The sequence below is a fragment of the Macrobrachium rosenbergii genome, chromosome 51 (assembly GCF_040412425.1).
Source record: "Macrobrachium rosenbergii isolate ZJJX-2024 chromosome 51, ASM4041242v1, whole genome shotgun sequence".
In the NCBI taxonomy this organism is placed as follows: domain Eukaryota; kingdom Metazoa; phylum Arthropoda; class Malacostraca; order Decapoda; family Palaemonidae; genus Macrobrachium; species Macrobrachium rosenbergii.
Genome location: NC_089791.1, coordinates 20,235,330 through 20,259,727, shown reverse-complemented (window position 1 = coordinate 20,259,727; position 24,398 = coordinate 20,235,330). Strand labels below are relative to the sequence as shown.

At 38.7% G+C, this 24,398-nt stretch overlaps 1 protein-coding gene across 3 annotated transcripts in view; it reads left to right on the top strand.

Moving 5' to 3' along the window:
• LOC136833177 (sushi, von Willebrand factor type A, EGF and pentraxin domain-containing protein 1-like) overlaps window positions 1-24,398 on the top strand; it is a 136,593-nt gene that overhangs the window by 15,074 nt on the left and 97,121 nt on the right. For all 3 annotated transcript variants that reach the window (XM_067094933.1, XM_067094935.1, XM_067094934.1), the window contains 7 exons: window positions 1,067-1,193; window positions 7,822-7,871; window positions 8,126-8,234; window positions 11,010-11,101; window positions 12,802-12,901; window positions 14,936-15,160; window positions 18,694-18,793. In XM_067094933.1, the coding sequence (XP_066951034.1) occupies window positions 1,067-1,193; window positions 7,822-7,871; window positions 8,126-8,234; window positions 11,010-11,101; window positions 12,802-12,901; window positions 14,936-15,160; window positions 18,694-18,793 (803 nt within the window). The remainder of the gene's footprint in view (window positions 1-1,066; window positions 1,194-7,821; window positions 7,872-8,125; window positions 8,235-11,009; window positions 11,102-12,801; window positions 12,902-14,935; window positions 15,161-18,693; window positions 18,794-24,398) is intronic.

The window sequence follows — 24,398 nt, the reverse complement described above, 5'->3', positions numbered from 1 at the left end:
GCACATTAGTCAGAGATACCAAACATTGGTTTCAGTTATGGCAGAAACTTCAGTACAAGAACTGAAAAATGTGTAGGCTAGCTTTTTGGCTGGAGGCCATCTGTAGGTTGGCAAAATTGCAAAGATCTACCATGTTGTTCAGGAACATTGAGTGAAGGTGGCCCCTGTACATGTACTTAGCCCTCAAGTCAGCAGAGATCACAAAAGATGCCCTTAGGTCAAGGGGATTTTGCCACACGCATTATCCTGAAACAGGCAATAAAATCATTTATATCCATTAGGGTTGTTATTGATTTGAAGATATTTGTTGAAAACTGGGGAATTAAATCCCAGTCATCTCTTCCAATAAACCAGGAATAAATAGAAACTCTGCCCTTCAGTAAACAGCCATACATATACTGTATACTTTGTTCAGTTGCAATGCTGCAGTGGTTGTTTTAAGTAGGCTTGTTTAGACACAGAACGAAGTCAGATGATTTATCTATATAGATTCAAATTAATTGTTTAAAGCTTCATGTAGATTAATTTGCGAATGAATGAAGCTACAACAGCCATCACCTCATACATCATTTTGGTTTATTGTGAAAGAAACCATAATTTGTAAACATAAACAATTGTGGTAAATCAGTCTATTAGTTTTCAAATGGTAGGTAATTTATCTTTTTTCTTACCTGCTAATTGCCACATAGGCCTAATTGCATTGCAAATTGTGATGATACGACTTGCTCCAGTTTGTTAGAAGACATAAAAAGAAAACAAGTAAAGAGAACCTTGTATCCTGTTGGTAACCTGTTTGAATTATTTGAGTACCTTATAGTTCTAATGTATCATAGCTGCATGAAATGTGGGAAGTGTTTTACCATTTCCTGATGAAAAAATACATGTAATAGTGTCAGTGATGTATACTGTACAGTATGGAATTGTCTTTACTTTTTTTAGGCTTTAGAACTGTTATTTTTGCTGGATGAAAGTTCAAAAAAAAGTTCTGCAATGTACAGTAGTACTGTTTATTTTAATTTTGCAGAAGTATGCACCTCAAATTATTTGTTTATATGCTTAATTGCAGGCTACATGTTCATTGTCTACACAAATAGATGATAGTGGTTGGACATTGGCCATGAGTTACGCATCAGGAACTTACACAGAGCAAGAATTTTTAAATGGTTCTGCATTATCAACAAAATATTTCTTAGGTAAGATAAAATGTAATTGTTAAAATTTTTTATGAATGTAAATTTGGTATTAAATGTTGTTTCAGTGAGGTAAATAAATAAAAATAGTTCCACCCTTATTGCTGCTAAAGTATTACTGGACAGAAATTTTTCTAAAGAAATACAGTATAGACTTTTGGTATAGTACCAGTTATGAATTTAAGGGTGGAGATATCCCTAGATATCCCTGTGGTATCTAGTGCAGGTTGTACTCTTCCAACACTACTGTCTGTGTTGACATGTTTTGTAATATAGCTAAGGAGAGTAAGACTCGTGGACATAGTTGCTTTAACGTTTGCGGACTCAATGGGAAAATTCGGATCCTCATGAGAAATATTCACTAATTACTGTATTTTCATCTAATAAATGCAGGTTTTTTAGGGTGGTGGACAAATCCAGTTCTGTGTTTTTAGAGGGTTTTACTGTCATCAATATTACATGCCATATGAACCCTTGGACGGATCCCTCATTCTAAAACAGGTTTTGTGGTGGAGCTGGAAAAGAGTTTCCATCACACTTCAGTGGCCCATAAATGAATAGTGGCAACCAAAGAATTCAGCTCAACTCAGTCGTGGACATCTCAGGCAGATTAGTATTGTTCTTGACTTGAAGGGGAATGTCTTGCTCCTCTCTCTCCCCTGATGTCTTTGTATTTAATTACTCATAAATATACCCAGGGATTGCTTTTGGTTTTGATTCCTATCTTTTATGATATGATGTCAGTTATACTGTAATTGTAGTTTTGCAAAGAAATATTAGAAAAAACATGTATACCTCCAAAGAAGTTACCGTATAAATTTACGTAAATATTCAACAAATATACTTAGTAAATTTTATCTGTTATGATAAATATCAAAATAAAATAAAATAAATTATTAGAAAAAAATGTATAACTTGGTAAAATTTACGAGTCTATTGTAAAAGAGGCCCCTCACAGGGTTGTAAATAGTCACTTTCAACTAACTGTGGAAGGTAGGGAAAATTTTTTAGAATTTTTTCCTACACCATCTGCATTTGCATATCTTCTGCTTTCCATTGATGTGTTTTTTCTTAAATTGGCCAAGCTTAAAGTTTGCCTGGTCGGGGGTTGCATGATATATAATTAGCCCGTCCCTTAAGGGTTAAGAAATGCGAGTGTTTACAGTATCATCATCATCCTTCTCCTCCTTTTACTTATAATTGTTTGCTTCTTATTTATATGACAAGTATAAGAGGAGGTCTTATACTTTGAGTGAACACCTCTCTTCTTCAGGGTTGGCAACAGCATTCACTACCTTGTGGGTGAGATGTCTGCCATCAGTTGAGTTGACTTTAGGTTTTTTTTAGTGTGCTCATGAGCCTGTCTCCCCCTGTTTATTTCCAAAACATGAAGAATATCCTGGATTCCTCTTGTTCGTACTTCTGTGAAGGTACGCCGAGAAGAGTTGGCACTACCTTTTGTCTGGAGTGTGTGGATGATCCCTGGATCATCCACACACTGCAGACCAAAGGTTCATGTACAACAGGGTGCTGATGTATAGTACTGCTGGGTCTTTTATATATGATCCTCAAACTGTGCATGTGCAATGGTTTATGGGTGGAAGGGGTCACTCTATTGCAATGCCGCTGAGTATTGTGGTGAGCCACGTACACTTGATTGTTTTGATACCTCTGAGTATTGTGGCAAGTCATGTGCATGTGATCTTAGTAACACTCAAGATGTAACTGGTTTGTCCAAGACTCGTGATATGTGTATGCACAGTAGTGCATGTGAGCACTCGTCCATAGCTTCTTGTCCAGTTTTGACTGATCGTATGGAAGTCTACAAGAATGTGGCCCTCAATTTTGAGCAATTATCAGTCAACCTCGACTTGTTATTATACGAAAGTGTACAGCAGTGTGAGTGATTTTGAGTGATTATTTAGCTATTGGTGCTGTAAGATCCAATTGTTAGTTTCCTTATTCAGAACATGTTTACCAAGGCAGGCTGTTGTATCAGCTTCTGTTTTGGGTGAGGGTCCAGCTCATGCTTTGTGGAATCTGTTAAGACATGAAGGTTCTTCTTCAGAATCCTTTCTTGCAGAGTTGGAACAGTGATCACTTGGCTCATTGTGAGCTTAAGGGGTGCGCTGACTGCCAAATTTCAAGGAATTATCGATTTTTATTTTTACAGTTTTGGACTGGTATATGTCTAAATAAACATGTCCTGAAATATTATTGCTAAAAAAAAATTTTTAAGTGGATTTTTTTACATTTTTGTTCACCACATTTACTGGCATTTGAGCGGCATTGAGCAAAAAATTGTCGCAAAATTTCTATATGAATTTTTAGGTGGAAGTGAGAAATATACTTTATTATTTTCCCCCGTGTCACCTAAAATTCTTACACATTTCTAGGTATAAAACCAGAGAAAAAGCTCAGGAATGCTGGAGTTACTCTCAAAAAAGCATATAATATCAGAGTGAAGGATATCACAACCACAGAGCCACTCGACATCCCTCTGTCAACATCCCCGAGAAGCAACATTAAGCAACAAATTGTCGTAGCAATCTCTGTTCCATTTCTAGCACTTGATTTTTGCCCACGGTGTTTGGTTAGCCTGTGTTTTTTCAGCTTATAGTAGAAACCATGAGAAATTCTTCTTTTGGGGTTGTCTTAGTTTGTTGGCTCTTAAAACTATTCCTTTTTTCTATGTTGTCAAGAGGCTTGTTCTGTTTGGGTTTTTCCTGTTCTTCTTCCCCAAAATATCAAATTGTTCGGTATTTTAATATATATTTTGGTCCGTATTCCCGTCGATTTTCTCACCGGGATTTTGAACTTATATTTTTATTCATTATTGTGGGCCTCGACATCATATCACATATGTCAGGCTCATCCTGCCAACTAGTAAACACGGTAATATTTTATAATTTTAATTGGTTATTTTGTTAGCCTTTCTTGGGCTATTTTTCCCCTTGAGTTAGGTTAGTGAGAGGTTTGGGTCAAAGGATTTGAAATTTCCTGTCCGTTGTTTGGGTGTGGAGTGAGTCCCCAGTTCCTTCTTTAAAGGGGTTGAGCTCTAGGGTATTTCTCCTCCACGGTATTCCTCCCAAAAACAATGGTGGGTCTTCATCTCAGAAATTTCTCTGTTGTTCCCTTTTTCTCTCTTTTCCTTCTCTTCCCCCTCCTTTTTCATAGGCTCCTATGTTTTTAGGGAGATGAGGTCTGGTTTCTTCCCCTAGGTGTAGGCCATGATTTTTGGTACATGCAGTCGAGCGGGTGAGTTTCTCCCAGTCTCCTGTTCGCCTTTCTGGCTTACCACCTTCCCTGTCCACTTCCACCCCCTCCCCTACCCTGTTTTGGGTCCGCTTCATGTCGTACTCTCACCCCATGTTGTGAATCTTTCTGGTTGAGGGATTCCATCCCTCCCAGAACTGGTTCCAGGTGACTCGAGAAGGGCTCATGTTTCTGTTCACCCGCTCTCCTTTGAGGGAGAACATCTCAGGGTTTTCTTCTCGACCTTGTTCATTGTTCGTAAGTTTGTTAAAAGAGAGTTGGATGGAAGCAATCTGCCCCGGTGGATCGGGACTTGTCTCTTCGATAAAGGTCCTTGCCTGGGTGGTTCGGACTCAAGTAACAATGCCCAATTATCTTACCATCTTATTGTGTTTTGTTTCCCGGCGTCATCCTGCCTGGGACTTTGTGTTTTTATGTCCCGGCGGTTTACCCGCTGGTAGCTGTTTATTAGTTTGATTTCCCACGGTTCACCCGCTGGCTGTTGATGGTTCACCCGCTGTTGACAGAAATATTTAAATTATTATTATTATTTTATGATGGTCATATCCGGTGATTTCACCCTGGTTTCGATTAGTTCTGTTCCGGCATTCCTGGCGGTGAAGGTCCCCATCGAGTGAGTTTACTTTTTTATACCCAGCTTACATTAAATTATTATTTTTAGTAGGCCCGTCTCTGACGTGGTTTTTCAGGAAGCAAGCGGAATTGTCTCGGCCTTGCCTTGGATAGCAACAATGCCCAGTAAGATTTGTTTTCCTTCTAACTGTAGTGATTTTTCTAATTAGTGATTTATTGATTACTATTTTTCTTAATATTATAAGGATCTAAGTTTACCTTCAACTTGATTTTTGTTTTTGGAATTATGGATTTACCTTCAATTTTTGTCACACGAATGTAATTAACCCTGAAGTAACCCCCGAAGTCCATCCGAAGGGGTTTCCATATGCAATCTTCATGAGACAGCACGGGTACGTCTGTTTCAAACGGTTCATATCCCGTCCGGCAAGTGTAATAACTTGTTAACATATGGGTACCGCCCCCCCTGGGCCAGTACTAAACATGGTTAAGGGACATTCCATTTGGCCGACAGCAAACAAATGCACCGCCAGTATCAGAAGCCCTAAAAGTGTAGAAAAAAACCAGTTTCCAAGGTAAAAAGAGACGTGGAGCTAATACTTAGAATTACCTATTATAATAATTATATAAGACTACAAAGCATGATTTTACTGCAATGAGCTGTCATCTGACTCGTGACTTGTGCAGGCTTGGTTGTTCAGCGTTTGTTTACTTTATCTTCGCAGATCAGGATCTCACACTCAAGACTGTCTTAGATTAGCTTTAGTTGATGAAGTGTATCTGGGAATTACACAAACTATCCCCTCTAGTCTGATTCTTGGGGATGTGTGGTTCTCACTTTTTCTCATGTCCCTGAGTATGTGGTGATCACTCAGAACCCCTCAATACCGGATGGGAGATATGTGATTTTTTCGATTCCCTCATTCCAAGACTGCTGCTAGTGACTTGGATGAAATGCTTTCATGCCTGGTGTGAGCCATAAGTACTATTTGCAAAGTACTTGTTCTTTTAGGCTAGTTTTGGAGGCTTCCATTAGTACTGTACTGGCAAGTCCAAGAACACCCTTTCTTTCTGGCTCTAGTGACGATGCTAGTTGTTTAGTCTTCATGAGCCCACAAAGTCAGGGCCATGGGACTGTCCCTTGCCTTTCAGTTGAATTTTTCTTGTTTTTAGGTAATGAAGACAGGTGTCTGGAAGTGTCAGAAAACCTTCACCTCAATCAACATTTTTCTTGGGACCTGTTGTGGCTGCTCAACAAGCTCTTTTTAGATGAAAAAATATCTCAGGTACTTAACTTAGTGTAAGACTGGGGTATATGAATGTAAACCTGCTGGTCTCTCCTTTCTACCTCCCTTCTCCCATAGCAAAGCAGCAAATAAGGCCAGGTGTTCACTGATCAGAGCTTCCAGTCTAGAGCTTCATCTTTAGAAATGTCTCCCTCTGCTCTCCCATTTTAACATAGGTGTGGAGGCTCAATGGTGGAGCTATACTCTGAACCAGATCACTCTGTATTAGCCAGGTATAGATGCCTGCCAACTGGTATATTATTATGGGAATGTTACTTGGTTCCCTGTACCTTCTGTACTCTAGCAAGGCTCTACACCCTCTCCTGGGCCTTGGGTCCTACTGGCCTGGCTTCCTTATGCCAGACCAAGTTGGAGATTAGGGGAGTCAGTGACTCCCCTTTACTCGCTTTTGCAACTGGGGTCATGGTATTTCCGGTGGGTGGTCGAGTATCCAGTGTATTGATGGAGACAACCTCCCACTTAATGAACAATTGCTCAATATGAAAGGCAATGGTTTGTATTTCCACTGGAACAAATGACAGATTTTTTAAGTGATTTGTGGTTTTCTTAGGTATACTGTGCAAACCAGAGCCTTTCATCAAAGTGCCCACCTTGGTCACCCTGAGTTGTCCCAGAGGTCGAAGGAAAAGTGCTTGGTGATGGGAGATGAGTGAGGGGTGTTCCCTCTCCCACTCCTCATAATCACCAGTTAAATACCTTTGTTAACAAGTTCAATGATTTTTTCCAGCCTATGGTAAAGGCAAAACAAATTATGTACTTTGTGAAATCTAAAAAGCTGGAGCAAACCTAAAAGGTAGTCTCAAGTGTGCACGTACATACTATCAGTTTGAGCTCTTCTGCCTCTTTGATCTTTGAAGACTTCAGAACTGGCTTGTCTGAAACTTTTATTTAAACAGTTTTAATGAATGGGACAAACAACAGTTTGAGTATGAAGGTGGATGATAAAAGAAGGTGGTAAGGTTGAAGTGCCTTAAGAGAATTTGGAATTGTAATCAGAAAATGGTGTGATTCTTTGAAGTTTTCAAAGAAGAATTTGGGAAGGAGAAAATAATGAGGGGAAAGGCTTGTTAGACTAGGTGTAAATACATAGATTTTATGGTGGCATGAGGAGTAGCCGGGATTCTCTCTTGATCATCACAAAATATGTTTGGAGCAAAAATTAAAATAGAAGGTTTTAGTAAACATGGAGTGTTTCAGAATGGGACTCTTAAATTTAATTAAGGTGGCGAGTTTGAAGAATAGGGAAGAATGACAGTTGAGTTTGAGGACGAGGGAAGAATGAGAGTGGAGTTAGAGGAGGAGGTAAGAATAACATGAGGAAATGAATGTAAATATGCTAGAGCTAGAGATACTATGTTGTACTAATGCAAAAAGTGTTTTATGTAAATAGCTGCAGTGTCTCATTAGTTTATTGAGTGAATTATAAATACCCCTGTATACTATAATTCGCTAATATCAAATGCCATTTATTTCAGGGGTAAAGACGCTGCAGGTGCTCACCTCATACCGTCCCTTTACCTTCAAGGTAAGTGTTGCACATTTTTTTCTGAACTGCTTGTGTATTTTGAATTTGTAAAATAGTACATTATTAGAAAATTGATCAGTTGTGAATTGGTATTATAGAGCAGTTTTGTTGACACAGTAGTTTTTCCCAGATGAGATTTCCTATGACATTCCTGTTGAATATGTAAATCAAGTTGAAATTATCACTGAAAGAAGTAGATGCAAAGTTAATGTTGATGGACCATTTGTCAAGTGAATTTTTTTATGCTTTAACAGTTCATTATAGTTGCTGCCGGTTATGAATATGCCACGGCTTATGGGAGTGTGGTTATTGAAAACGGGACTTATTCTATCACACAGCTTGGTGGAATCCATGGTATAGCCGGTGAGTAATTTAATTGTAAATCAAAATGGAAAATTTTGTTTAGCCTGGTTGTTTTGTCCTCTACCAGGCCAGGGCAAAACAGACAGTCTAGCTAAACTTTCAGTATTTTCTTCATACCTTCCTTCATATAGATTGATTTTACATATCTCCTGTGCTCATGAAGATTATCCATCCCCATTACTTGTAATGAAACTCTATTTTTGTGGTCTATGAAATCCCAGACACATCTGCCTTTTCTTTTGATAAACAAAAGACAGGCAGTACTTGGTAGGAAGCCCTGTGCATCCACCTTTGGTTCTATAAGTCCCCATTAGTTGAATGACTTGTGTATCTCACTTTTTTATATCTGTTGAACTGTTAAATTCTCACTGAGATTCCAGACTTTTCGTAGAATCTACAACAGTTGCCTTGATTCATTGTCATTGTCGTAATGTCATTATTTGTTTTCGGTTTCTCTCTTGTCTTTTATCTTACTCTTTAAGGATTCTTCGTGACAATGATGATAATCTTCAGTATTGTGCTGTGTACCTTTGTTGGTTGAAGGTTTTGACTTCCATTATGAAGGGTATTATTGAAGATATATGGGATATTTTTTGAAGACCTTTTGTGAATACATCGTTGGCTGTTTTTTCGTGGATTATGCTCTTTATTATTCTGTAAATATAAATCTGACTGTTTAGTTTTTGCTTTTTGGCCTTCATACGTCTTATTTTTTAAGCTAATATTTAGTGCTTCATGCAATACTGCCATGGGAGCCAATCACACTCAATTGTTGAGGGTAGACTTAGAATTTATTCTACCCAAATTGACTTAAGAATTTATTCTATCCAAATTGACTTAAGGAAGCAAAGTACATTATTTTCATCTGCAGAAGGAGCTTTTAGATCTCTGATTTGAAAGCATGTTGAATGCTTGTGAAATTCCTCTCAAGCTTTATATGGAAACTTTTCTGGTCCAAAGCTAGATTGGTTTCCAAAGACTACTTGATTGATAATCTAATAGTGTATTAAGACGGGAATTGAAAAGTTTTAAGCTTACTACTGAGACCATCCTAACATGTCACAGCCATTTCCTTTCAGAACACTGGAGTCTGTTGGGAAATTAAACACATGTATATCTTTAATAATGCCATACAAGTATTCATCTGTTCCTTTTTGGGGACTACTGAACGCACATATTTGTAATTATTGTAATGTGTTCTGAAATTGTTCCAAGAAGGAATGTGTTTAACATTTTCAAATATGCTTCGTGCCATACAAACCACATTCCCATTCTTACTGATAGTTGCAAATCCAGTGCTGTCATTGTCTCCCACTAATCCCCTCCAGCCGTCAGTTAACCACCTTTGGTAGCAAATTCAGCCACTGTTTCCAACTTGCACTGATATTCCTAATTAAAAGGCAATTTTGTATACCTAGGAGAAATACAACTTACATCTAGAATTTGTTACTTTGCTTTGAAAGATGGTCTTACCAGATTGAATGTTTTTACTTTATTGTATTTTTGTCTTTCTTAACCTTTCAAAATTATTTTTAAAAAGTAATTTTTAACGCTAGTAACCTTACTGAATTTATTTATAAATACAGGGTGTGTATAGAATGCATGATTGTTGTTTGGTTTAAAGTATATATAGTAAACCCCCCCGTATTCGCAGGGGATGCGTACTGAACCCCCCGCAAATAGCTAAAATCCACGAATACTTAAAGCCCCTGTAAAAACACTTAGAACTGCCCATTTTGATAGTTTAAACAAAAAAAAAAACACTCAAAAATACTTATGCCTGAGTGTTTTAATAGTTTTATCACAAAAAGTGCATTTAGTCATGAAAATTATATGAAAATACAGTAATTAGTGAATATTTCTCAGTGAAAAATACCACGAATGGGCGAATTTTCTGCATACATGAGTCCGTGAATAGTGAGAATGTGAATATGGGGTGGGGTTTACTGTATATTGTGCTGTAGTTTTCAAAGAAACTTATAAATTTATGTAATACAAAATATAAATCATATGTTGCCATACTTACAGTGAAATTCCAGTGGTACCACCTTGTAATTTTAAAATGATTGAATTTTTATATAAACCTATTACTAATCATTAGTTGATTTTGTGATAATACAGTGAGCTTATTACTATTTCTGTAAAGGGTTTTTTGTAAAATATATTGATTAATCAGTCCATCATTGTATCGTTCATCAGTAGTGCCATAGCCTCGGTTGTGGCTATAAAATTTAGTCTGCACTTGCTTTTGAATTCTATCTTTTCAGTTGGCCAGCTCAGTGAGAGTTGAGATTTTTATCCCAGTGGTCCGGTTAAACAATGATTTTGAGTCTTATACAGGAGCATTGAATTTTACGCTATAATAATGGTCTTTTTGGATATCCAGTGTTAGAGACTGTTTTCATTGCATGAGGATGATGATTCTGAAGCCGTAACTAGTTCGAGACAGTGTTTTCATTGCATGAGGAGGATGATTCTGAAGCCGTAACTAGATACTCTACTAGATTTGGGCTTTCTTTTATGTAAACAACTCTCTGTATGGAAATAAACGTGTGTTCCCCTCGCCAGAAGAAGATTAATTGATCATTTTGCATGATTTTAGTAATTGTCCCATGTTGTGCTTTAAATGGATGTCATATGTAAAGCTAATTCCATTGTATATTTAGAAGGCATCATATATTGCATTTGTCATAAATGTAGACATCTAGTGTATATAGTATTATCTGTGCATCGTGCAATTTCTTTGGAACTAACTTTTCTGCAATTGCTCCACAGGTGACTCATTCAGCCAGTATTTACAGCAGCCTCTCGATTGTACTGCACTTTTGTGCTGGTGGACATCAGCTTCCACTAATGCTAGTCTAAAGGCAAGCCAGTTCAGTTTAATTTCTCAGATTATAATTCATGATAGTTTTTGTGGTTGTTACTTTGTAATTTTAATGTAGCATGTATTTTTGAATAATTCTATAGTTATGAAAATTTACTTAGAAATGCAGATTGAAGATGTTATATGTGCAAAACCTTGCACAGCTTGAGAACGCAGAGAAAAACAAACAACAATAGACAACTATGCAATGTATCTAAAAGAAAAAAAAAGGCAACAGCTATTGGAAATGAGAATATCATATGCAGTTAACTGGGTAAAATTTAACTGTTGACAAATAGTCTTTGCTTTCAAAATCCAGGTTCAATGACCAGACCACATGACCAGACTGTCTGGGAGACTTAGTTTGTTGGCAGACAAAATCTGTAAACAAAGTCTGTTCCACACAGCCTTTTCTGGCCAAAGGCTGGGTGGTGGTGACCACAGTATGACAATTGCAACTTGACTCATAGCCAGAAGAATGGAAAATGGCTGGCACTCTGTGTCTTATTAGCTCATTGGATCCACTTGTTGAGAGTCCATGGACAGGTTACTGTTAGCTTTGTTTCAACAACTCGAGACAGATTCATATTGGCATTAATTTTGTAATATGAATAAAGTAATAATAACTAATGGTATCTTTTTTGTGTGAAAATGGCAAGTAGAAAGTGTCATCAGACTGAATTGGACTGTGTTTTCATTTATGTTGTTAATTAGGTAGAACTGAAAACAATTAAAAAACCAGCCCTACAACCCCCACAGTTGATTTTACATTTTTAAAGTTTATATTATTATTATTATTATTATATTATTATTATTATTATTATTAATAGTAGAGCAAACTCCTGTAGACTCAAGGGTGCAGAAAGAGAAAGTGTTCCAGTGATAACAAAAAGTAACAGAAAGGGAAGCAAATGTAAATATGAAAAAAATGAATTTATATTAAATAAGATAATGCTTGAAGATTAAGGACACTATACATCATGATTTCATTCAACAAATAACCTTACATATAGATTAAACACATACTGTATTGTATACAGTAACTAACATTTAAAATAGAAAATTATAAGAAAATATTCACTTGGAAGTCAAGTTATATTTGATTTGAATGACATATTATAATACTCATGTTCACAGTCTCTGTATTATCCAGTAAATATTTTCATTCATTTACAGTATTATATATAATTACTTCAGCAATATAAAAATGATTTTCTGGGCTCGACCTGTGTCACCCAGTGAAATGGTTCCAATAGATTTTTCCTTTGTCAAAATCCCTTTTTTATGCTTTTCAAACACAGCACCTTTTTCTTATAATAAATCTAATGCCTTGGCTCTTTGAATCAATCTTTGTCACAGGTGTATGCCTGGCAGTCATGTACGTTACTCATTACAGACAGAGTCTGGTGCCTTTGCTCAAAGCACTCTACATACACTTTGGCGATGCGTATGATGAACAGAGGTCTTGCTTGTCGACTGACAAAGTCTTTTGTGTGGATGGGGCTTTAGACAGTTAATTTTGGGAGTCTTTTACACATAGTAAAGCCAAACCTACCCTAATTCATCCTTTCTTTTGTAGTAAATGCAAATAAATCCTGTGAGGAGTGTGTGATCATCAAAGTTTATAATCATCACCCACTATGTCAGCAAAACAGTGAACCTAAGAGGAAAACTGAACAATGGAATTGAATTTTTCAACAGATGGCCAAAGCTACTGGAATTAATTGGCCTGCCTTAGGTTCAGCAGGTATGCCTCCAAGTAAAATAAAGATTCTTGTACGTCCTGAACAGTTTGATCTGGGTAAGTGTTTTCCTTTGTTTTATTTTGTATGTCTCTTGATAGTAATTGATATTCTTTTTTAGTAATTGCAAAATATTCAGTAGTTTACAAATAATTATAAGGTGGGATTCATATTTAGAGAGCCTTGAAAACACTACATATTTTTATGGCAGCTTTATATTGCTTTCTAAATGTTGCAGAAGTAAAGATTTAAGTTGAAGGAAACCAGAAGCTGTGCCAAGAATTCAAAAAGATCAAGTTCTCTGTCATTATATACAATGATCCTTAAGTTGAAGCATGGTACAATATCAGCTAATCAGCAGAGTTATTGTTACTAAAGTTTAGCAAACCAAAGTTACCATTCACTAATCTGTTCAAAATGTTTGTGGTGGCCAGCAGCAATGTAATTGCTCTACTATCTTAACCTTGTAAGATGTGGACTTAAAAGAACAAAGGTCACAGAACACTACATTGAAACACCACCTACTTAAGAGACTGAATGGTATGAAGTGTGAGTACAGTATGCAGTCCCTGATGGCTCGGTAGCAAAATTAATATATAAGAGCCTTCCATTTCACTAAGTCAAAAGCACCATAAAAATCCTTTGAACGAGTCATTGTTTCCCGTAATAATTCTTGCCATCAGCAAGCAAGTAAATAAATTGTTGTTACTAGTATAAAGAGCTTAAATTTCAGATTTTTAGCAAATATAGAGCAATAGAAAAAATGGCAACTGACTGTAATTGTTTTATTCAGAACTTATGCTTTGTCCTTATGGTTGTTTACAACTGTTTACCATTGTAATGAATGTACTGGATTTCAGATCATTTTATCATTGATAGCCTCATCTTTGGTGAACCAAGTTAAGATCCTTCTAGTTATTTTTTAAAGTTTGATTTTCAGATTATAGCATTGTAATTGGTATTCGGAGAAAGGAAGTATAACAAGCTGAGTCAAGTCACAAAAGCACGAATTTTGCCTATAGAACATTATCCCTCCAGTTTAATAAATAGCAACAGCAAAACATTCTCTGCTGTCCCATAAGAAAGATAACTAAAACTGAAGGATGGAATATCCAAATATCTCTGAAGTAGCAAAGATGAGAATTCATTTTTGCTCTTTGTTATATTTCAAATATGGAAGTGTACAGTATATGTATATGTGTGCCTATGCATGGCCAGTAACCAAGATGAATTTGCTCACACATAAAACAATGGAAAATATATATCAAACAGTGTGAGTTTACAATAATTTATACAAGTATTGTACATGAAATTTTCAGCTATTATAATTGTCATATTCTGTACAGTAGTTTATTGGCTACAGTCCTGCATTAGGTTGCCCATCAGCCAACCACAATAAATGTCATTATTTGCGGCAGTAGCAATTGGAACAACATCCCTTGAGGAGTAGTGTTGTCAGAGCACCTCACATGGTGCACTGTAGGCACTACTAAAGGGTGTTGACAGAGTCCCTTCAGCCATTATTTTTTTGATTTACCCTTACTATCCAACTTCTCTTACCATTACTTCTTAGTACAGCTGGGGATTTCTCCTAGTTTCAACTTTGGATCCTTGTTCATCATTGTTTGCTGGACCCCTTAATCTTACTGTCCAAACACTCAGCTCCCTCTTGTAACAGTCTTTAATGCTGAACAGTCAAAAGTGTGCCATTGCTTGTCTTGACAGCCTAAATCTCATAAAAATTGAAGCAATATCTGCCAGGGTTACTCCCAGTGAACACATGCAAATAGGAGAGACAAGATGTTAGATAACTAATGTTCAGTAGCATTTTCTTTATTCCAAAGGAGTATCTGTAATGTCATCTAAAATTAATTTGTTTTGTAAGCAGTGAAGTTCAGAATTATTTCAGTATTTCATATTTTCTTTAATTATAGAGACTATTGTATACAGTATATTGTAGAGAGGGGCTCATTCATGTTCTTGTGATTGTCATGTATGATCAGAAAGTAGATGCTATTGTCAGCAATTATTGCACACAAGTTTTTAAGGAAAATTTATCTGTTCTAATCAGCAATATATTGATTTTTATACAGCATACAACTGCCCACCATTCCAAGTTACACCTTTAGGCGATGATCACACAACAGCATTCTCAACTGTAAGAAGAGCTGTTGGTTTTGAAGTTAACTTTACTTGCTCAGGATCTCTTTATTATGAAATTCAAGAAAATGGAGTGCTTTCAACAACAGGAAGTTCATCCTGTCAGTTGATTGGAGGAGTTTTGAATTGGACGAGAAGATTTGTACTTCCATGCAAAAGTAAGTTAATGTTGGAATGATATTTATGCTCTGTACTATGTATATGTACTGTATGTATATGCACATTGTATCCAAAGAAAAATAATCATAAGTGTACTGTTGAAAGAGAGTGCTGTGTTGAAGATTTTCTTAGATTATGTTTCAGAACAGATTAGATTGAAGAGGAGACTGTAGGTATTTTTGATCATTGATTAATGCAAAAGTCAAGATGGATAGAAGTGTCAGTTGGAGAGAAAGGAGTGAAATTGTGTCTTTTTAAGATGAATGAATTGCTAGGATTAAAGAAATTGTAGTTGAAGGGTATATGAGCAGTTTATAAAATTCCAGGAATGGTTCATTGAGTCAGGAAGTTGTAGCTTGGTGGCATAGAGGGTTGTAAGAGGAAATATGATAAACAGTGAGTGGTCATGAGGACTTGAGAGGTTTATTGAAAGGAAAGAAGTATATTTGCAGATCAGTGGCATGATAGAAGAAAAAATTATTCAATGTAGAAAAAGGAAAATTGCAGGTGAAAGGGTATAGAGGGTTGTAAGAGGAAATATGATAAACAGTGAGTGGTCATGAGGACTTGAGAAGTTTAATGAAAGGAAAGAAGTATATTTGCAAATCAGTTGCATGACAGAAGAGAAAAATTATTCAATGTATAAAAATGAAAATTGCAGGTGAAAAAAGAGTGGAAGAGCAGAATAATCTACTTATGAAGGCTGTGGATCATATCTGAAAACTAAAGGCAAGGGTAAACTAATGTAAAATTTTTAATTCAGAAAAAGAGTACAAACTGACTATCTTTAACACAACCTATTTGGTCACCTGTGCAAATCTTAAAACGTTAAAGAAGACCTGCTGCCTTCAGTAGGTTGGTGCATGCACATCTGGTTCCCCTATGTCTCCTGTGGTGAGTGAACTTGTTTCTTTTGTAGTCAGGGCTATGGGTCGGGTAAATACTGTAGGTGAAAGTACAACTGTGTTGTTTTGAAAAACCGAGCTGCTGACACTTCTGAAGGTTGAAGATCAATGGGAAACAACCAATTAGACCTCCTGAGGGAGAGTATATAAGAATCCAAAGCTCCAGAGCACAACATGAGGCTAGGAATTGTAATGGGAAACTTTTAATTAAAAAATAGGATTTGAATTTTTTTAATAATGAGGTGATGAACAGGTTTGCGTAACAGGATGGCTAATGAGGTGATGAGGATGAATCCACAAACCAGTTGCTAAAGTGGGAAGAGTCTGGCCTGCTCTGATCAGACCTAAGGAATCAAAGTCAGTTCCTTGTCATGAAATGGCACAGGGGACATGGCTTGTTAAGAGACATGCATACTAAGCCTTGGAATTCCTGAGTAGGATGGCTGACTTATTTCTCCCCTCCTCTGCCTTTGACTGCCAGCTAAGCATTGGCAACTTGGTTGAATGAGTGAACAGTGATTGGGAATGGAACCCTAGACTTTGCAAATATTTGTAAGTGTTCTACCTGGGGGTCAAACATCTCTTAAAAAAAAACCTCTGATAAAAAGTAGCAAAAGCAGATTTGATCTCTGAGAGCCAGCCTTTAAAACCATGTTGATGTCCAAGTCTATTCCAGAAAGCAAGGAAGTTGCAAATACTGTACTGTGATTTCATGTGCCTGATTAGCTTGGAATATATATTTTCAGTGTGTGCATATACGTATAAGCATATACACATGCACCATGTTATGCTAAGTACAAGAGAGATACATTCTGAAGCAAAGACTTGAGAGAGAGAGATATGGTGGGGGGAGGGGGCGCCACAGTAAGTTTGAAGTATTTTGTAACCTACATTCAAACAGACAAAAATGTTTATGGCTTTTTTTTTTATATTGCATGATTTTGTGTATTTCACTTATCATGTAACCACACCTAGTAAGTTACGTTTTTGTTAGGCTAAACTGTACAGTACTGTATTTTATGTTTTTTGTTAGGCTAAACTGTACAGTACTGTATTTTATGTATTTTTGGAAGTAATTCTTTTGAAAAATATTCCATGAAAATAAAAGATACAGTATTTCCAAAGAAAGCCAGTGATGTGCTCCCTCTCCAGACATGATTTTCTTAAGGAAGGCGTGGGGGTCTGCCTTTTTGAAGAGGGACAGTAAAATGATTTTCAGTCCTTGCAGTGACAGCAGCTTGTTAGCAGTAGGGTTTAAGAAAATAGGACCATCTGGGATGTAAGCCATAACTTCTAGGTGAAAATGGAGTTCAGGCATAATATTCAGTATTGCTGAGTACCTGCAGAAGAATAGGGATTTCATCTTTAATGGGTCCTCATTCTTCGCCAGGAATGATGGGCAAGTGACTGCTAGGTTTGTGGATAATGAAGTGTTGTTCCTGACTAAGAGAGCTGAGTTCGTTGATCCGAACTCGTAATGGCAAGTGGTCAAGAAGACCACATTTTGATGCATGTGGGCTATGGTCTCATTGGAACCTTTGAATAAAGGAGATGACAGGAGTCCTAGGACCTTATTCAAGGACCAAGTAACAGGAGCCCTTGCAGAAGTGGGTCTATGCTAAACCCATAGAGCTGACAGAGCAGCCTCATACTTCATAACTGTTGAGGTGGTAAGGTGCTTGCCTTCAGACAGATGGATCGGAAAATTCAAAATGGTTTCAGTCATAATTTCAACTGGGCTATCCATGTGGAGGTAGTCTAAACACACTTGCCATACTGATTGGTATTGTCAGACAGATGAATTCGTATCACATACCTAGTAGTATTAGATGAATAATCTTCACAGTAGACCAAATTTAGGAAATCATCACTTGAAGGTTGTGACTTACAAAGGAGACTGCTAAGAAAACTTTCCATCTTACTGTCAGGGATAAACAGTGGATACCAATGGGACTGATTTCATTGCCCATTGCTGGAGCAGAATGAACCAGTATAAAGGTAGGCACAAGTAAAAGGAATCACAGTCACATAAAATCACAGTTATTATGAAATTGTTACTATGAATTAGAGGAAGGCAAACAGAGCTGAGGAAACAAACTGCCCCAATGGTTCAATGGATAAACAAATTACACCACCAAGGCCTAGAGTAAAGGTAAAAAGTTACTCTACACAGCTTATTACAATTGGGAGAAGAAACCATAATCAAGAATTCATAATGAATGAAATCATAAAAAAGTATGTTGTAGTATTGTAATAATTAAGAATATAACTCTATTTAAAACTTTGGACAAAAGAACAATTAGGACAAAAGAACAATACAGTGCTTGAGTATCATGAGACATTCTTAGTTATTGAATTTGCTCTTGGTAAATTGCATTGTGTTATTAAAGAATTTTCTTTTTCTTTGTAACTCATATATTAAATGATAAAACTCCATTTATAAGTTTTATCTCTAACTTTATTTTTGTGTACTTTTGGTGTTCAGACTCTTTAATTAGAAACTTTCTCTTTCAAGTAATCTTTGAATTGTTCTATATGTTTCTTTTTGTGTTAGTTTTGAATTGCTCATGAATATGGTGATTTAAAATTAATGCTATTATCATGTAATACTTTTTCTTTGTTGTCAGGTTTGCCTGCCCCTTCCAACTTCGTCTTATCAGATCAGCAAGATCGACATTACAATTTCTCAGTGACACCAGCAGCTTCATTTTTTGATGCATCTGAAAGGTAAAGCCCTGTAATGTTCTAATTATTTTCTTGTTTGTAGACTGGTAAATTCACCTGATATGATTTCTTAGGTCATTCTTGATCAAGGAAGTTTCTAAATCTATCGATACATACATTGTTTGTACTTTGGTTCCTTTTCTTCTACCTTCTTTGTTGGTAGAGAGCAAATAGACAAGACTTTTAGTGAAACTTTAAGTACAGGCAGTCCCCGGGTTACGACAGGCTTGGCTTATGACGTTCCGAGCTTATGGCGCTCTTCAAATATATACATAAAAAGTTATTTCTTGGTTTACAGCGCATGTTCCGGGTTTATGTCGCCAATCCAGTGGAAGAAATATGGCTCCAAAAGGGCAGAATTGTTAAAATTTGGAGGGTTTTTTTATGAAAAACTCAATAAGAATGCAGTTTACATTGTTTACAAGACATCTGAATTATTAAAAGTAAGGTTTTATATAAGTAACTTATCAAGTAATTACATAGCTATTGGTTCCCTAACCTACAGCAGCTTAGTAGTTAAAAATTTGAGCAGTGACGCTACTATTGTTAGTGTGTAGGTGACAAGGTCCCACTCACTATCCGGGACTCAAGGAAACAACTTAGCAGAGAGCTCAATTTGTTTCCTGCCAGCTTCCAGTCAACATCAGAAGTTTTACACAGCTGCTTCTTCGCTTTTCGCCTAGTTATTTGCCCGAATTACTTTTGTTAACGATGTCGGATTCCAGTTCATCCAGTGTTCGCTTCTGTTCTGAGGGTTGTAGAACTAGGCTAACTGAGTTTTCATACAATTCTCATACAAAATGCACTAAATGTAGGGGACAAGAATGTAGTAGAGATAATACATGCATAGAGTGTCAGGATTGGGAGGATAAGAAATGAAAAACCTTGAAATCTCATCTAAAAAAATTAGAAAGAGATAGGAAGAGGAAAGCAGCCATTAGGGCTGAGAATAGGGCCAGTGCAGATGCCATTCCTTTGGAAAATGTAGGGGATGATAGAACTACCACTCCTCCAATCCCTCCTCCTTCTCTTATCCTAAGTCCTCCTACTTTACCATCTACTCGTGTACCAGGTTCCCATGATTCTGCTCTTAGTGCCATTGCCAGCCTCAAATCAAGGTTCGATCAGAAGTTTAGAGTATTATCTAATACAATTAAGGAAATGGGATCAGCTATTAGATCTCTAATGGAGAAAAATGTAAGTATTGACATTGCAGTGAGAAGTGAGAGTGCTTTGAAGGTTGAGGAGGTGGCTGTCCATCCCACCAGTGCTCCTAGACAAAGGTCACTGTTCCACTCCCCTGCACCAGGGAAAAGACATACCGGAGGTCCAAGGGAGGCTGGCTTCAACTAAACACCATTGGGAAGGCATTCAAGTGCATCAGCTTTCTTCGGATTCGGAAACTTCCAGTCTGCGCAAGAAGCTCCCATATTGCTACTCTGTTTCTTTGTGCCTGCTCAAGAGACATGCGGGTCTTGCCGACACCTCTCCCCTGGCTGTCAAGAGGTACAGGGAGGCTAGCCCACAACCTTCCTGCAGATTTCAAGTCCAGCCTGATTCTCCTGCTCATCGTCTTCATTCATTGAGAGACAGTCCTGAGCGTTTTAAGCACCCGACTTCTTCCGAGCGCCTGACTTCTTCCAAGCGCCTGACTTCTTCTGAGTGCCTGACTCCTTCTGAGCGCCCAGCGCCCACTGACTCACACCAGACTTTTGCTGATGAGCGCCTGGCACCTGCCGTCTCGCACCAGACTTCCGCTCTTGAGCGCCTGGTGCCAACTCCCGAACTTCCGATGCCAATAGCCGAATGCCCAGCTTCTGCATCTGGAATCCATGCACCTTCTTCTATTAATCCGTCTTCTTCATCGGTTCAGGAAGATTCTTTAGCCCCACTCAAGCGTCAGTTGACTGAGCTTATGGGTTTTTTGAAGAAATCCTCCTCTGCTCCAGAGTCTAAGGATAAATCCTTGTCTCATCTCTTCAGAGGAGGAAGAGGTTGTCCAGGATATGGCTCCCTCTTCTGCTTACTCGTATCTTCTGCGTTTCCTCCTGGATAATTTTCCTGATTTCTTCATGCCTGCTTCGCCTACTTCTCCAGCTTCTACCTTCCTCATGAAAAAGCATTTGTCATAAGGTACAGTATCAGGATACCCAAGCCAGTTCTTTCCTCCTCCTCGAAGAAGACTCTCAAAGAAGTTCATGTCTTGCTGGCCACTAAGAAAGAACAGGGCAAAGTGACATTTGCTTTTCCACCCAGCAAATTGTTAAAGATGAGGAACTCTTACTATGCCACTGGGGAAGCTCCTTCCTTGGGAGTTTCTGCCTCCTCCCAAGGGGACTTCTCTGGTCTGGTGGATTTGACTCGTAGAATGGCCTTTTCTACGGCCGAGATATTGTTTTCCTCAGCTGAACTGGAGCACATTATCAAGAATATTTTTAAGGTGTTTGAGATATTTAGTTTCCTCAATTGGGCCATCGGGGTGCTAGTGAGGAAGATTGAAGACTGTCCTGATCTAGCTGAAGACTTTGCCTCCGATTGGCTGGGAGTTCTTTCATGCTCAGAAAGGGCAATTAGAGATGGCTCTTTAGAATTTTCCTCCCTCTTTTCTATGGGAGTCCTTAAGAAGAGGGAGCTCTGGTGTTCTTTCACCTCGAAAGAATTCTCCCTGACACAGAAGTCAGCTCTACTCTTGGCTCCTTTAGATAGGTCTCGCCTCTTTCCTCAGATCACGGTGAGTGAGATTCTTTCGGACTTGCAGAATAAGTCTACCACTTATTTGTTGGCTCAGTCCATTAGACATCCGAGGGAGCCTGTGCCTTCCACATCAAGATAATTCTCCCCTCTACAGTCTCAACCCTTTTGTGGAGGGAAGGCTAAAACCCAGCCTCGACCTAGATCAAACATACGACCTCCTACGAAGTCCATTAAGAGGTCTTCCTTTCAAGTTCAGCCCTAAGAAGTGAGAAGTTAGTCCTCCTCACCCAAGTAGGAGCCAGACTTCTACATTATTGGAAAGAATGGGAGCACAGAGGAGCAGATCCTTTGGTGATCAAGGTTCTCAAGGAAGGTTACTCCATTCCTTTCGTAGACTCCTCCTTTAGTTACATCTCCAATCACCTTGACAGCATATTCAAAGGTTCCATGAAGTTTTTGGCCCTCTCTCAAGAAGTCAAATCCCTGCTTTCCAAAGGAGCAGTGGAAGAAGTACTAGATCCCCACTCAGAAGGTTTTTACAATTGCCTTTTCGTGGTTCCAAAGCCCTCAGAGGGCTGGAGGCCCGTTCTGGATGTCAGCGCCTTGAATGTGTTCATACTGAAGAGGAAGTTTCGTATGAAGACCATTCACTCAGTCATGTCCTTAGTACAACAGGGGGACTGGATGGTCACCCTGGATATGCAGGATGCGTATTTTCACATCCCTGTTCATCTAGACTCACGGAAATTTCTATGCTTCGTTTTTCAGGACAGAATACTATGGTTTCGGGGGTTTATCGACGGCCCCTCAAGTTTTCACATGAATCCTTGCTCCTTTAGGGACCTTCTGGGAATCAACATCAGCTTCTGTCTATACGATTGGCTTCTCCACGTGTCGGAGGAGGAAAAGTGTGCGGAGAACTTGAGAAGAATTCTTCGCCTGACACAGGAGTTAGGCATTCTCATAAACGAAAAGAAATCCCTCATGACACCGACTTAGGAGATTCCCTATTTAGGGATGATACTGAACTCTCAGACTTTTCAGGCTTTTCTGTTGCCAAAAAGAGTCGAAAACTGCCTTCAGACGGTCAGTTGGTTCCTTGCTCTTCCTTTCTGCTCGGCAGTGCAGTGAATGAGTCTTCTGGGGACCCTCACTGCAGTAGAGCAGTATGTAAAATTAGGCAGACTGCACATGAGACCCCTTTCGTTTTTCCTCAAAGCGAACTGGTGCAGAAAGACCCAACCAGATTCTTTCATCTTCCCGATTACGTCGGAAATCGGGGAGGATCTCCAGTGGTGGTCATGCAGAGAAAGACTTCAGGAAGGGAAGTCTCTTCTCCCAGTGCGCCCAGACCTTCAATTTTATTCAGATGCCTCCGACCTAGGCTGGGGCGCTCCTCTGGACGGCTGGGAAGTCTCCAGAACATAGACTACAGTACAACAGAATTCTCACATCAATGGAAAGGAACTGAGAGCAATTCACCTGGGCCTTCAGTCCTTCTCAGATCTTGTCTGCGGCAAGAAGATTGCAGTGCATGTGGACAACACCACAGCACTTGCTTACATTCGCAGACAGGGGGGCACTCATTCCTTCTCACTGTATGAGACAGCAAGGGATCTCCTTCTGTGGGCGGAGAACCAAGTCACTCTTGTCACCCGGTTCATTCAAGGGGGAATGAAAATGATTGCAAACGAATTAAGCCGACTCAAACAGGTCCTTCCAACCGAATGGACCTTAGACCTGTTAGTCTGCGACAACCTGAGGAAACTATGGGGCAAGCCCACAGTGGATCTTTTCGCAATGTTGAGAAACCACCATCTTCCACTCTTTTGCTTGCTGGTCCCAGATCCTCAAGCATGGGGCATGGACGCCATGCTTTTGGACTGGACAGGCTTAGATGTGTACGCCTTCCCTCCCTTTGGAATGATCAGGGAAGTGATCGACAAGCTGTCGATATATCAGAACACCTCCATGACCCTAGTAGCTCCATTTTGGCCGAACAAGGGATGGTTTCCAGACTTGATTTGACTCCTGACTCCTTCCACAAAAATGGTCTTTGCTCAGACAACCCCACTTTCTCAGATTCCACCAAGGGTTTTCCAGTCTGGCCCTGACAGGCTTCAGACTGTCAAGCGCCTCATCAGAGCAAAAGGTTTTTTGAGACAGGCTGCAGAGGCAATTGCAAGATGCAGGCGAGCTTCTTCTACAAAGCTCTACCAATCAAAATGGGCAGTCTTCAGAAGGTGGTGCAGCCACTATAACATCTCTTCTTCTGAGACATCTATAAGTCAAATAGCCGATTGTTTGATATTCCTGAACTCTTGTCAGGAAGCTATTGACCCTCTACCATCAAAGGGTATAGGTCGATGCTCGCTCAGTTTTTAAGCACAGAGGAGTGGATCTGTCTTCTAATCAAGATATCAGCGACTTGATCAAATCTTTCGATACGTCTAAGAAAGAAAGTTCTTCCAACGTCTCTTGGAACTTAGACGTTGTACTGAAATGGCTTTCAGGTCCTCAATTCGAACCTCTCCATTCTGTTTCTCTCAGGAATCTTACGAAAAAGACTCTTTTTAGTGGCTCTCGCTACTGCCAAACAGATTAGCGAGTTACAGGCAATAGATAAGAGAATAGGGTTTGCACAAAGGAATGCAGTCTGCTCTCTTTCTCTTGGTTTCCTCGCAAAGAATGAGGACCCTTCTAAACCCTGGCCTAGATCCTTCATCATCAAGAACCTTATGGATATCTTAGGACCTGAGTAAGAAGAAAGACTCCCCTGTCCAGTGAGGTGTCTCAGGTACTACCTTCATAGGATGGAAAAGATTAGAGGACCTTCGAGCAAACTCTGGTGCTCTGTAAGAAACCTAGTTCACCCGCTCTCCAAAAATGCCATATCCTTTTTTCTGAGAGAATT